Source organism: Nerophis lumbriciformis, linkage group LG05 (genome assembly GCF_033978685.3).
Source record: "Nerophis lumbriciformis linkage group LG05, RoL_Nlum_v2.1, whole genome shotgun sequence".
In the NCBI taxonomy this organism is placed as follows: Eukaryota; Metazoa; Chordata; class Actinopteri; order Syngnathiformes; family Syngnathidae; genus Nerophis; species Nerophis lumbriciformis.
Genome location: NC_084552.2, coordinates 6,319,716 through 6,334,497, shown reverse-complemented (window position 1 = coordinate 6,334,497; position 14,782 = coordinate 6,319,716). Strand labels below are relative to the sequence as shown.

Here is a 14,782-nt window from a genome sequence, read left to right as displayed (position 1 = left end):
AAGTAAAAGTAAGAGTATGTTGCATTAAAACTACTCTTAGAAGTACAATTTATCCCAAAAGTTACTCAAGTAGATGTAACGGAGTAAATGTAGCGCGTTACTACCCACCTCTGATGCAGACTGATGGCCGTGAGAGGCATGATTTATTATCTACGACTAACTTTCATCAACTCAGAGGCCATGCAGCGGCTCAAAATGTCAATATAGCAGCATAAGCTAGTTAGCTCTCTGTGATCATGGCACAGCTAAAAGTAGTTACTCTATATCGCCAATATTGGGTAAAGATTCACGTCACAAGATGTAATTGAGTATTGTTGGTGGCTTTTGGATGTTTTTTTTAGAGGAATAGTAGTAAACTCCAATTTACTGCATTGTTAGCCACCTCGTATTTGCCGTATTTTACGAGTTAGAATGCATAAAAAAAGAAAAACATTTCTGTTCTTGTCTTACATAAGAATTGTGAATAATAGGCAACCCCCCCCCACACACACACACACACACATTAAAACATTAAAGACATGCAACAAAATATGTTTAAGCACTTTCCATGTTAACATTCATTTCACAGTATGAAATTAGGAAAATGAGCATGACTGACCTTTAGCCATAAAAGGGTACGGCGTGGCGCGGTTGGGAGAGTGGCTGTGCCAGCAACCTGAGGGTTCCTGGTTCGATCCCCACCTACTACCAACCTCGTCACGTCCGACACTTCACCCTTGCTCCTAATGGGTGGTGGTTAGGGTCTTGCATGGCAGCTCCCGTCATCAGTGTGTGAATGTGGAAATAGCATACCTGCCAACTTTTGAAATCAGAAAAACCTAGTAGCCAGGGTCCAGGGGCCGCAGGCCCCGGTAGGTCCAGGACAAAGTCCTGGACGCAAAATGATTATTAGCATTCAGACAGGTTAAAATGTTGCTAAAACCATCACTTTTCTATCAGTCACAGTGACTTTTCAAAACAAAAATATTACAGCAAAAATCATATGGGTTGATTGACATGTTTATTCTGTAAGCTAACTTCAATAGTTTGAAATTATTTTGACAGTTAATGCCAGTTATCCTGTCAACCTTTCACAAGACTTCAATTTGTTCATTGAAAGTATAAACAGTATAAACTCTTTTTACAGTAAACAAATGGTAAAACAGTACTAAACAATTCCATTAAAAAAAAAAATTGGTGTCATTATTAACTTTCTGTCCAAGCTTGTATAATCTACTGCCTTGTTCAATTGTAAAAAATATTCTGTGCCTAAAATTCACATTTCTATCACAATTATCATACTGTAAACATGGTAAGCTAACTTCATTAAAATTAATAGTCCCGTCAATAGCATGGAATTACAATTCAAATGTAGTTTTTTTGTAAGCCTTTCAAAAGAATTCAAAATATGAAAAATTAATGAAAATTAATTGAAGCCATCAGACACTTGAAAAGTGGCACATCACATCTCTAATGTAATCATTTGAACTTTTCAACAGAAATAGCACTGCAAAAATATTAAGGACATACTTCTGTATTTTGGTAGTTATGCTGTCAACATTTAACAAGATTTCTTCAACTTGGACTTGAAAGCATAAATAGTATAAACACTTTTAACAGTATAACAGTACTAAACAATTCCAATAGATAACATTGGTGTCATTACCTTTTTGTGGCTAAAATCCAAATTTAGCAACGGCATTAGACTTGTGTTTTTTTGTCCCAACGTGGTCTTTTACATCGCTAATTCCTCCGTGTCCGATGGAAAAATCTTGTCTGCACAAGGTGCAATTCGCGTAGTTTTCACCCTTTTTGGAACGGATAATTATTCCCGGATAGGCTTTTGAATATTCTTCACGGAATGACTGCAGTTTTCTTTTCGGTTTAAGACTCGTTTGCGATTTTTCTCCGGCTGATTCCATGATCGTTCGCTCGTTTGGAAACAATGGCAACTGGTGCCTCGTGCTTGGCAGCGGTGCTACAAATAGCCTCGCACATAGCATTCGGAATGGCTCGATAGGAAGTTACGGGAAGCAGTGTCGATTGTCGTTGTTGTTACGCGATTTCGTGAATAAAACTTAAAAAAAAAAAATTGTTTTTAATTAATGAAAAACCGTATTTTTTATCACTGCAACCGTAACCCGGAATAGGTTGATGAAAACCGTACTAATTACGGGAAAACCGGAGTAGTTGGCAGGTATGAAATAGTGTCAAAGCGCTTTGAGTACCTTGAAGGTAGAAAAGCGCTATACAAGTATAACCCATTTACCAGGCCCGGCCCTAACCAATCTGGCGCCCTAGGCAAGATTTTAGGTGGCGCCCCCCCACATCAGCAGTGAAGTGTATATACTCACAAGAACCCGAATAGCTTTGTCTTTGACCTTTTTTTTTTTTACTTACAACTATACCTAATATATAAAGGGGTGGAAAAGTGACTATTACCTGCAGGGCAAACATTAGCTAACCAGAAGGCAATAACAATGTAAACAAAAAACACCTGCTTAAAAGATCTAATACAAATGTCCCAAAAGGAATGTAAGGGAGGGGAGTACTGTAATTACCTAACGTTACATTATTATTTTCCATAACAATTTAGCCCCCTCCACAATATTAACCCGACATTAAAACAGAACTAGCTATTTATTGATTAGCAATTGCCGAATCATGTAACATTAGCTTAATGCTAAAAAGCCAGGTTACTATCACATTCTGTAACAGACAAATAATTTCATGTTCGGCTCACCTACCTGCTACCTCTGTCTTTTCTCGTTTCTCCTCCTCTTCTTTTCTCTTTTTTTCTTCCCTGGGCACCTGACAGTTTTGGCCGTTTTGACATCTTGTGTTGATTTTTTGATGTGGTGACGTCCAAAAAGAGTCATGATACGGGAAGGGAGGGGGCGTAATGTTGTAACCAATAATATTTCTATTAAATAGGCTTTACTTTGCATTTTAATTAACGTGGGATTATTTTTTGTATTTAGAAATAATAGTACCAACTTTTTTTTTTCTTTTTTTCTCCAACATTTGTGGCACTGGCGTGGCGCCCCCTGATGGACGGCGCCCTTAGCATTTGCCTATACGGCCTATGCCACGGGCCGGCCCTGCCATTTACCATACAACGTCCCAAATCACATCCTAGCCAACAAATACAATGCCGCCCCCCACTGTCTAAAGGAGGAAGTGCACCTCACTGTTTCCAAAGTGAACTTTAACACCATTGATTGGAACTTTTATTAGTAGATTGCACAGTATAGTACATATTCCGTACAATTGACCACTAAATGGTAACACCCCAATACATTTTTCAGCTTGTTTAAGTCGGGTCCAAGTAAATCAATTCATGGTAAATAGTTAGGATACTTAGGACCGGTGTTTTTCAACCACTGTGCCGCGGCACACTAGTGTACCGTGAGATATCGTTTGGTGTGCCGTGGGAAATGATGTAATTTCACCTAATTGGGTTAAAAATATTCTTTGCAAACCAGTAATTATTGTCTGTGCTGTCAAGAGCTGGGCAGAGTAACCGTGTAATACTCTTCCATATCAGTAGGTGGCAGCAGGTAGCTAATTGCTTTGTAGACGTCAGGAACATGATTTGTCATGTTTATTTTCGGGTCTCCCTATGTCTAGCATTAAAAAATTACAGTTGGTACAAAATGCGGCTGCTAGACTTTTGACAAGAACAAGAAAGTTTGATCATATTACGCCTATACTGGCTCACCTGCACTGGCTTCCTGTGCACTTAAGAAGTGACTTTAAGGTTTTACTACTTACGTATAAAATACTACACGGTCTAGCTCCGTCCTATCTTGTCGATTGCATTGTACCATATGTCCCGGCAAGAAATCTGCGTTCAAAGAACTCCGGCTTATTAGTGATTCCCAGAGCCCAAAAAAAGTCTGCGGGCTATAGAGCGTTTTCTATTGGGGCTCCAGTACTATGGAATGCCCTCCCGGTAACAATTAGAGATGCTACCTCAGTAGAAGCATTTAAGTCCCATCTTAAAACTCATTTGTATACTCTAGCCTTTAAATAGCCCCCCTGTTAGACCAGTTGATCTGCCGTTTCTTTTCTTTTCTCCTCTGCTCCCCTTTTCCTTGAGGGGGGGGGGGGCACAGGTCCGGTGGCCATGGATGAAGTGCTGGCTGTCCAGAGTCGGGACCCGGGGTGGACCGCTCGCCTGTGCATCGGCTGGGAACATCTCTACGATGCTGACCCGTCTCCGCTCGGGATGGTGTCCTGCTGGCCCCACTATGGACTGGACTCTTACTATTATGTTGGATCCACTATGGACTGGACTCTCACAATATTATGTCAGACCCACTCGACATCCATTGCTTTCGGTCTCCCCTAGAGGGGGGGGGGGTTACCCACATATGCGGTCCTCTCCAAGGTTTCTCATAGTCATTCACATCGACGTCCCACTGGGGTGAGTTTTTCCTTGCCCGTATGTGGGCTTTGTACCGAGGATGTCGTTGTGGCTTGTGCAGCCCTTTGAGACACTTGTGATTTAGGGCTATATAAATAAAGATTGATTGATTGATTGATTGATTTGTCGTGATCACAATATGCAGAAGACGGCGGGAGGCAGTGTGCAGGTAAAAAGGTATGTAATGCTTAAACCAAAAAACAAAAAAAACAAAAGGCACTGAAGCTTAGGGATGTCTATGCAAAACAAAACTAAAACTGAACTGGCTGCAAAGTACACAAAAACAGAATGCTGAACAACAGCAAAGACTTAAATCACGTGGCGCAGACGGCGTCCACAATGCACATCCGTACATGACATGACAATCAACAACAAAATAGAAGCGCCAGACAAGAACTAAAACACTACACACAGGAAAACAGCAAAAAAAGTCAGGGTGTGATGTGACAGGTGGTGACAGCACACCTACTTTCAGCTAGAACGATGCATGCTTGGTTATGCTTTGAATTTTTATCCAACAATGGCGAGAACGACTTTTCACTATCAATATCGGCTGCTGAGTTTCATTTTTTAATGTTTTCCGCTGGTGGTGTGCCTTGGGATTTTTTCAATGAAAAAAAATGTGCCTCGGCTCAGAAAAGGTTAAAAACCATACTTTAGACCATTACGGTGGAATGAAGATAAAAAAAAAACCCACCCCATTTCCAATGTGACTATAGCTATTTAGAAATAAATCTAATACAAACCCCGTTTCCATATGAGTTGGGAAACTGTGTTAGATGTAAATATAAACGGAATACAATGATTTGCAAATCATTTTCAAGCCATATTCGGTTGAATATGCTACAAAGACAACATATTTGATGTTCAAACTCATAAACATTTTTTTTTTTGTTGCAAATAATCATTAACTTTAGAATTTGATGCCAGCAACACGTGACAAAGTAGTTGGGAAAGGTGGCAATAAATACTGATAAAGTTGAGGAATGCTCCTCAAACACTTATTTGGAACATCCCACAGGTGTGCAGGCTAATTGGGAACAGGTGGGTGCCATGATTGGGTATAAAAGTAGATTCCATGAAATGCTCAGTCATTCACAAACAAGGATGGGGGCGAGGGTCACCACTTTGTCAACAAATGCGTAAGCAAATTGTTGAACAGTTTAAGAAAACCCTTTCTCAACCAGCTATTGCAAGGAATTTAGGGATTTCACCATCTACGCTCCGTAATATCATCAAAGGGTTCAGAGAATCTGGAGAAATCACTGCACGTAAGCAGCTAAGCCCGTGACCTTCCATCCCTCAGGCTGTACTGCATCAACAAGCGACATCAGTGTCTAAAGGATATCACCACATGGGCTCAGGAACACTTCAGAAACCCACTGTCAGTAACTACTGTTGGTCGCTACATCTCTAAGTGCAAGTTAAAACTCTCCTATGCAAGGCGAAAACCGTTTATCAACAACACCCAGAAACGCCGTCGGCTTCGCTGGGCCTGACCTCATCTAAGATGGACTGATACAAAATGGAAAGGTGTTCTGTGGTCTGACGAGTCCACATTTCAAATTGTTTTTGGAAACTGTGGACGTCCCAAAGAGGAAAAGAACCATCCGGATTGTTATAGGCGCAAAGTTGAAAAGCCAGCATGTGTGATGGTATGAGGGTGTATTAGTGGGTAACTTACACATCTGTGAAGGCACCATTAATGCTGAAAGGTACATACAGGTTTTGGAGCAACATATGTTGCCATCCAAGCAATGTTACCATGGACGCCCCTGCTTATTTCAGCAAGACAATGCCAAGCCACGTGTTACATCAACGTGGCTTCATAGTAAAAGAGTGCGGGTACTAGACTGGCCTGCCTGTAGTCCAGACCTGTCTCCCATTGAAAATGTGTGGCGCATTATGAAGCCTAAAATAGCACAACGGAGACCCCCGGACTGTTGAACAACTTAAGCTGTACATCAAGCAAGAATGAGAAAGAATTCCACCTGAGAAACTTAAAAAATGTGTCTCCTTAGTTCCCAAACGTTTACTGAGTGTTGTTAAAAGGAAATGCCGTGTAACACAGTGGTGAACATGCCCTTTCCCAACTACTTTGTCACGTGTCGCAGCCATGAAATTCTAAGTTAATTAAAGCTGCAAGCAGCGTTGTTCGGGCCCGCGTATTTGGCAGGTGCTAGTCCTAAGTGTCCCAATACTTTTGTCTACTTGTAGTCTGAAGTGTCCCAAGACTTTTGTCTAGTGTACCTACCTTGTCTGCATTGTGTGGGCACGTTGGTGCTTCCTGCTTTTGAGCAGCCATCTTAAAAAAACAGCACCGCAGGAGCATAAGTGCAGCGGGTCTTTGAAGGTCATAAAATCCAAACCGGAGCAGGTATCACAACTCTTTCGCCAACTTTTAATCAGAAGGGTTCAATCTCTCACCTGTGTTAGTTTGAAGCCGAAACAACAAACGCGCTCAGAGGAGATAATTTTTGAAGAAAGGTGACCGGTTTTTACAAAAATGTTGTGTTGAAGGGGGAATAGCAAAGTTCCTGTATATTTTTGCTGGGGGTTGTCAATTGATGAAATGTAGGTGTAAGTGAGACCTACGGAAAGGTTTTTGTTTCATGTCTCTGCGACCTTCCCGGTGGGAGTTACAGGCAGTTTTGGAAATGTTTTCTTCCGAGGAGCAGTTTTGTCTCCGTTTTATAAAAAAATTGCTGTAGAGCGCAATTTTTTAATTTGGGGTTAGGTTTTTTTATTAGATCACAGTTTTTGCCAGTCCTGATGTGTGCGTTCAGTTCGGTGAGTTTTGAAGCATGTTAAGGGGGTCTAATTACAGCTCAAAGAGGCAAAAGTGACTGTTTTTAGTACTTTTTTGTCTTGAAGGGGGAATTGCCAACTTCCTGTTGATTTTAGCCCAAGAATGTACCATTATGAAAGTTAGGTCTGAGTCAGACCTACATAGAGGATTTTGTTTCATGTCTCTCTGACCTTCCTAGTGGGAGTTACAGGCAGTCTAGTTGTTTTTTTTTCTAGGGGGCGCTAGAGCGCAATTTTGATTTTTGCGGTTTGGTTTTTGTATTAAAAGACACTTTTCGCAGGTCCTGATGGGTGGGTCAAATTTGGTGAGTTTTGAAGCATGTTAAGTGGGTCAAATTAGTGCTCAAAGAGGCGGCGGAAGAATAATAAAGAATAATAATAATAATAAAGAATAAAACCTTAGAAATTCAATAGGTCCTTATGTCCCATTGCATAAGGACTCCCTGTGGGAGTCCTTTTGCAATGGGCCATGGCGGGCCCTAATTATTATTTGCAAAAAAAAAAAAAAAAAGTTTATGAGTTTGAACATCAAATATCTTGTCGTTGTAGTGCATTCAATTGAATATGGGTTGAAAAGGATTTGCAAATCATTGTATTCCGTTTATATTTACATCTAACACAATTTCCCAACTCAAATGGAAACAGGGTTTGTAAATACACCACTATGATCATAAGTTCTTAAGGCCCCAAATATGTCAAAAAGCCTTGCTGTTGTTGTGTTTGACATGATGTTTACTGTATGGTTAGGAGGCCTGGCCCCTGGTGATGTTTACTGTATGGTTAGGAGGCCTGGCCCCTGGTGATGTTTACTGTATGGTTAGGAGGCCTGGCCCCTGGTGATGTTTACTGTATGGTTAGGAGGCCTGGCCCCTGGTGATGTTTACTGTATGGTTAGGAGGCCTGGCCCCTGGTGATGTTTACTGTATGGTTAGGAGGCCTGGCCCCGGGGGCCTTCAGCAGGAGTGAAGCCTTCCGTCTGCATCTTCTCCTTGTATTTCAGGAAGTCTCTTCTTTTGCTGAAATATTTCACCTGTAAAGAGAGGAAGGGAAGACAATATAGTGCCATTGTTGACTTCTACTACAAGTGTCATGTCTGTGTGATCATGTTTTGTTTTAGTAATGTTCGGTTTAAATTTTGGACTTTTTGTGCACTTTTGTTTTGTTTTGTCACCATAGCAACCATTAGTTTCACCTGTCACGTCACGCACCTGTTCCACGTTTGGACTCATTGTGCACTCTTGTCACCATAGCAACCATTAGTTTTCACCTGTCACGTCACGCACCTGTTTCGCGTTTTGAGTCACGCACCTGCTTTCACTAATCATGTCCATAGTATTTAAGTTCATTCATTTTCTGTTGTTCGTTCTGACGACATCACCACATTTATGCTCCTGCACACTCTCCACACCCTGATGACCCTTGCTACTCTTTTTTTCATGCCGGTTCCATGCCAAGTAAGTTTTTGTTTGTTAAGCCACAGTTAGTGTTTTGTTTAATTGTTCATAGTTTCTGCCAATGTGCAAGTTTTGTGTTTAAAGTCTAGTTTTATTCTCCGCCACTGTGCGCGCTTTTTGTTTATTCCTTTTTTGATAGTTTAAAATAAATCATGTACCCGCCTTCAAGCCTTGACCAGTCCAGTTCATTTGCACCACGGGAGAACAAGCCAAGCCAAAGTCCAAGTCATGACAACAAGTAAGCAGTCTTTACCCACTGAGCTGGGCATTTAGCCTCAAATTCTTCTTGGAAGTTGTGGCATGTTGATGATTTGTCCTTGTTGTCATCCAGACACTTCCAGAAGAAATCCCTGGCTTCCCAGCAGGCTTTTCTCTCGGCTGAGTTCGGCGCTGCCATCGACACTTGGACTGTGGAAGCAATTGAAATAGGTAAGGTTTCAAAAAGCAACCTTGTTTTGATTTGATTGATTGAAACATGTATTAGTAGATTGCACAGTACAGTACATATTCCGTACAATTGACCACTAAATGGTAACACCCCAATAAGTTTTTACACTTGTTTAAGTCGGGGTCCACGTTCATCAATTCATGCCATTTGGCTTTGCACAGTGAATATATGAATGTGTTTATCCACGTTTCCTTTGGCACAACTTACAAAATAGTGATCCCTACAGTATGTTTTAGAAAATAGTGATCCCTACAGTATGTATTAGAAAATAGTGATGCCTACACATACCTGCCAACTTTTGAAATCAGAAAAACCTAGTAGCCAGGGTCCAGGGGCCGTAGGTCCAGGACAAAGTCCTGGTGGGGGGTTCAGGTTCGCCCCCCCCCGACGCAAAATGATTATTAGCATTCAGACAGGTTAAAATGTTGCTAAAACCATCACTTTTCTATCAGTCACAGTGACTTTTCAAAACAAAAATATTACAGCAAAAATCATATGGGTTGATTGACATGTTTATTCTGTAAGCTAACTTCAATAGTTTGAAATTATTTTGACAGTTAATGCCAGTTATCCTGTCAACCTTTCACAATACTTCAATATGTTCATTGAAAGTATAAACAGTATAAACACTTTTTACAGTAAACAAATGGTAAAACAGTACTAAACAATTCCATTAAAAAAAAAAATTGGTGTCATTATTAACTTTCTGTCCAAGCTTGTATAATCTACTGCCTTGTTCAATTGTAAAAAATATTCTGTGCCTAAAATTCACATTTCTATCACAATTGTCATACTGTAAACATGGTAAGCTAACTTCATTAAAATTAATAGTCCTGTCAATAGCATGGAATTACAATTCAAATGTAGTTTTTTTGTAAGCCTTTCAAAAGAATTTAAAATATGAAAAATTCATGAAAATTAATTGAAGCCATCAGACACTTGAAAAGTGGCACATCACATCTCTAATGTAATCATTTTAACTTTTCAACAGAAATAGCACTGCAAAAATATTAAGGACCTACTTCTGTATTTTGGTAGTTATGCTGTCAACATTTAACAAGATTTCTTCAACTTGGACTTGAAAGCATAAATAGTATAAACACTTTTAACAGTATAACAGTACTAAACAATTCCAATAGATAACATTGGTGTCATTACCTTTTTGTGGCTAAAATCCAAATTGTATCGCTAGCAACGCCATTAGACTTGTGTTTTTTTTTGTCCCAACGTGGTCTTTTACATCGCTAATTCCTCCGTGTCCGATCGAAAAATCTTGTCTGCACAAGGTGCAATTCGCGTAGTTTTCACCCTTTTTGGAACGGATAATTATTCCCGGATAGGCTTTTGAATATTCTTCACGGAATGACTGCAGTTTTCTTTTCGGTTTAAGACTCGTTTGCGATTTTTCTCCGGCTGATTCCATGATCGTTCGCTCGTTTGCAAACAATGGCAACTGGTGCCTCGTGCTTGGCAGCGGTGCTATAAATAGCCTCGCGCATGGCATTCGGAATGGCTCGATAGGAAGTTACGGGAAGCAGTGTCGATTGTCGTTGTTGTTACGCGATTTCGTGAACAAAACTTTAGAAAAAAAAAAAAATTTTAATTAATGAAAAACCGTATTTTTTATCACTGCAACCGTAACCCCGGAATAGGTTGATGAAAACCGTACTAATTACGGGAAAACCGGAGTAGTTGGCAGGTATGCCTACAGTATGTTTTAGAAAATAGTGATCCCTACAGTATGTATTAGAAAATAGTGATACCTACAGTATGTATTATAATATAGTGATCCCTACAGTATGTATTATAATATAGTGATACCTACAGTATGTATTATAAAATAGTGATCCCTACAGTATGTATTAGAAAATAGTGATCCCTACAGTATGTATTATAATATAGTGATACCTACAGTATGTATTATAATATAGTGATACCTACAGTATGTATTAGAAAATAGTGATCCCTACAGTATGTATTAGAAAATAGTGATACCTACAGTATGTATTAGAAAATAGTGATCCCTACAGTATGTATTATAATATAGTGATACCTACAGTATGTATTAGAAAATAGTGATCCCTACAGTATGTATTATAAAATAGTGATCCCTACAGTACGTATTATAATATAGTGATAACTACAGTATGTTTTAGAAAATAGTGATCCCTACAGTATGTATTAGAAAATAGTGATACCTACAGTATGTATTATAAAATAGTGATACCTACAGTATGTATTAGAAAATAGTGATACCTACAGTATGTATTATAATATAGTGATACCTACAGTATGTATTAGAAAATAGTGATACCTACAGTATGTATTATAAAATAGTGATCCCTACAGTATGTATTAGAAAATAGTGATACCTACAGTATGTATTATAATATAGTGATCCCTACAGTATGTATTAGAAAATAGTGATCCCTACAGTATGTATTAGAAAATAGTGATCCCTACAGTATGTATTAGAAAATAGTGATCCCTACAGTATGTATTAGAAAATAGTGATACCTACAGTATGTATTATAAAATAGTGATCCCTACAGTATGTATTAGAAAATAGTGATACCTACAGTATGTATTAGAAAATAGTGATCCCTACAGTATGTATTAGAAAATAGTGATCCCTACAGTATGTATTAGAAAATAGTGATACCTACAGTATGTATTATAATATAGTGATACCTACAGTATGTATTAGAAAATAGTGATCCCTACAGTATGTATTATAATATAGTGATACCTACAGTATGTATTAGAAAATAGTGATACCTACAGTATGTATTATAAAATAGTGATCCCTACAGTATGTATTAGAATATAGTGATACCTACAGTATGTATTATAAAATAGTGATCCCTACAGTATGTATTAGAAAATAGTGATACCTACAGTATGTATTATAATATAGTGATCCCTACAGTATGTATTAGAAAATAGTGATCCCTACAGTATGTATTAGAAAATAGTGATCCCTACAGTATGTATTAGAAAATAGTGATACCTACAGTATGTATTATAATATAGTGATACCTACAGTATGTATTAGAAAATAGTGATCCCTACAGTATGTATTATAATATAGTGATACCTACAGTATGTATTAGAAAATAGTGATACCTACAGTATGTATTATAAAATAGTGATCCCTACAGTATGTATTAGAATATAGTGATACCTACAGTATGTATTTGAAAATAGTGATACCTACAGTATGTATTAGAAAATAGTGATACCTACAGTATGTATTAGAAAATAGTGATCCCTACAGTATGTATTATAAAATAGTGATCCCTACAGTATGTATTAGAAAATAGTGATCCCTACAGTATGTATTAGAATATAGTGATACCTACAGTATGTATTTGAAAATAGTGATACCTACAGTATGTATTATAAAATAGTGATACCTACAGTATGTATTATAAAATAGTGATACCTACAGTATGTATTAGAAAATAGTGATCCCTACAGTATGTATTAGAAAATAGTGATCCCTACAGTATGTATTAGAAAATAGTGATACCTACAGTATGTATTATAATATAGTGATCCCTACAGTATGTATTATAATATAGTGATACCTACAGTATGTATTAGAAAATAGTGATCCCTACAGTACGTATTATAATATAGTGATAACTACAGTATGTATTAGAAAATAGTGATACTTACACTATGTATTAGAAAATAGTGATACTTACAGTATGTATTAGAAAATAGTGATACCTACAGTATGTATTATAATATAGTGATACCTACAGTATGTATTAGAAAATAGTGATACCTACAGTATGTATTAGAAAATAGTGATCCCTACAGTATGTATTAGAAAATAGTGATCCCTACAGTATGTATTATAAAATAGTGATCCCTACAGTATGTATTATAATATAGTGATACCTACAGTATGTATTAGAAAATAGTGATACCTACAGTATGTATTAGAAAATAGTGATACCTACAGTATGTATTAGAAAATAGTGATACCTACAGTATGTATTAGAAAATAGTGATACCTACAGTATGTATTAGAAAATAGTGATCCCTACAGTATGTATTAGAAAATAGTGATACCTACAGTATGTATTATAAAATAGTGATCCCTACAGTATGTATTATAATATAGTGATACCTACAGTATGTATTAGAAAATAGTGATACCTACAGTATGTATTAGAAAATAGTGATCCCTACAGTATGTATTAGAAAATAGTGATCCCTACAGTATGTATTATAAAATAGTGATCCCTACAGTATGTATTATAAAATAGTGATCCCTACAGTATGTATTATAATATAGTGATACCTACAGTATGTATTATAATATAGTGATACCTACAGTATGTATTATAATATAGTGATACCTACAGTATGTATTAGAAAATAGTGATACCTACAGTATGTATTAGAAAATAGTGATCCCTACAGTATGTATTAGAAAATAGTGATACCTACAGTATGTATTATAAAATAGTGATCCCTACAGTACGTATTATAATATAGTGATACCTACAGTATGTATTATAATATAGTGATAACTACAGTATGTATTATAAAACATTGAACACTGTGCACTCACAATGTTGACAGTAGTAGCATGGTGTATTAGCATGTTAGCTATCTCAAACTCACTGTGGTAATAAAACCTGGATGATGAATTCCCCAGCGGTCACTTTTGTTTTAAGGTTGTCGATCCATAGACTTAGCTTTATATTGCACTCATGGCGGTGTTTTTATGTTCGAAGTGACAGCATTATAGAAGTGAAGGGCAGGTCTTTGAATGGTCGCACGTTGATGACGCCGAAGTACAGGTCTCTTTTCAGGTCGCTCGTTGATGACGTCAAATGGCATTACTGCGCGTGCGTGAAAGGAACCCACGTTAAAGGTACGCCAATCAAATGATAATCCGAGTGAAAATAAGTCAATACAACGTACAAGAGTGTGTTCTTTTCGCGAGTGATTGTTTCACAGACAACGTACAAGAGTGTGTTCTTTTTCGTGATTGTTTTATTCAAAGAATCAGCAGTTTTCTGTGTCGAGGTCTTCGCTACTGCTCAAAGGTAACAGAAGATGGCGGTGTTTGCTAATAAGTACGCCTTTTACTATTTATCTGGTGAAACCAAGCTATTATTATTAGCGTCCAATTATGATAACATAATATTTGTAACGGTACGATAGGTGTCATTGTCAGATATTGTGAAATGATTCATTAGATGGTTACGTGGGAAAAGTTCAACAGGTGTCAGAGAGATTGATTGATTGATTGATCATTTGACATAGATCAAAGTGTCGTTTGAGGCCCGCGGCACATACATACTATAAAAACACAACATAAACAAGTGAAATAAAAGAGCAAAAAGACAAGAAAAAGTTGCAATGTTGACTCTAATAACAATGCTGCCATGCAGGCTGTTTTTCTCTGACTATGTCATTGCTCAAAAATAATAATAAATTAAACATACATGCACACATATATCCATCCATCCATCCATCTTCTTCCGCTTATCCGAGGTCGGGTCGCGGGGGCAGCAGCCTAAGCAGGGAAGCCCAGACTTCCCTCTCCCCAGCCACTTCGTCCAGCTCTTCCTGTGGGACCCCGAGGCGTTCCCAGGCCAGCCGAGAGACATAGTCTTCCCAACGTGTCCTGGGTCTTCC

General features: G+C 38.0%; 1 protein-coding gene across 2 annotated transcripts; it reads right to left on the bottom strand.

Annotated features, from left to right (window-relative positions):
• Nucleotides 1-1,743: 1,743 nt before the first annotated feature.
• On the bottom strand, nt 1,744-13,923 carry coa6 (cytochrome c oxidase assembly factor 6). 2 transcript variants are annotated; one of them, XM_061961364.2, is made up of 3 exons: nt 13,707-13,923; nt 8,924-9,078; nt 1,744-8,246 (listed from the first exon to the last, which is right to left on the bottom strand). In XM_061961364.2, the coding sequence occupies exons 2-3, from the start codon at nt 9,065-9,067 to the stop codon at nt 8,145-8,147; spliced, it is 246 nt and encodes an 81-aa protein (XP_061817348.1). In that variant the 5' UTR covers nt 9,068-9,078; nt 13,707-13,923; the 3' UTR covers nt 1,744-8,144. The 2 variants fall into 2 exon arrangements, with proteins under 2 accessions (XP_061817348.1, XP_061817347.1); XM_061961363.2 differs by having other exon boundaries at nt 13,760-13,923.
• Nucleotides 13,924-14,782: the final 859 nt, after the last annotated feature.

Excerpts from the sequence above, each read along its gene's own strand:
- coa6 (XM_061961364.2), bottom strand. The coding sequence starts at position 9,067 with ATGGCAGCGCCGAACTCAGCCGAGAGAAAAGCCTGCTGGGAAGCCAGG. Across the intron at positions 8,247-8,923 it reads CTAAATGCCCAGCTCAGTGG|GTGAAATATTTCAGCAAAAG; the intron begins GTAAAGACTGCT and ends CTCTCTTTACAG.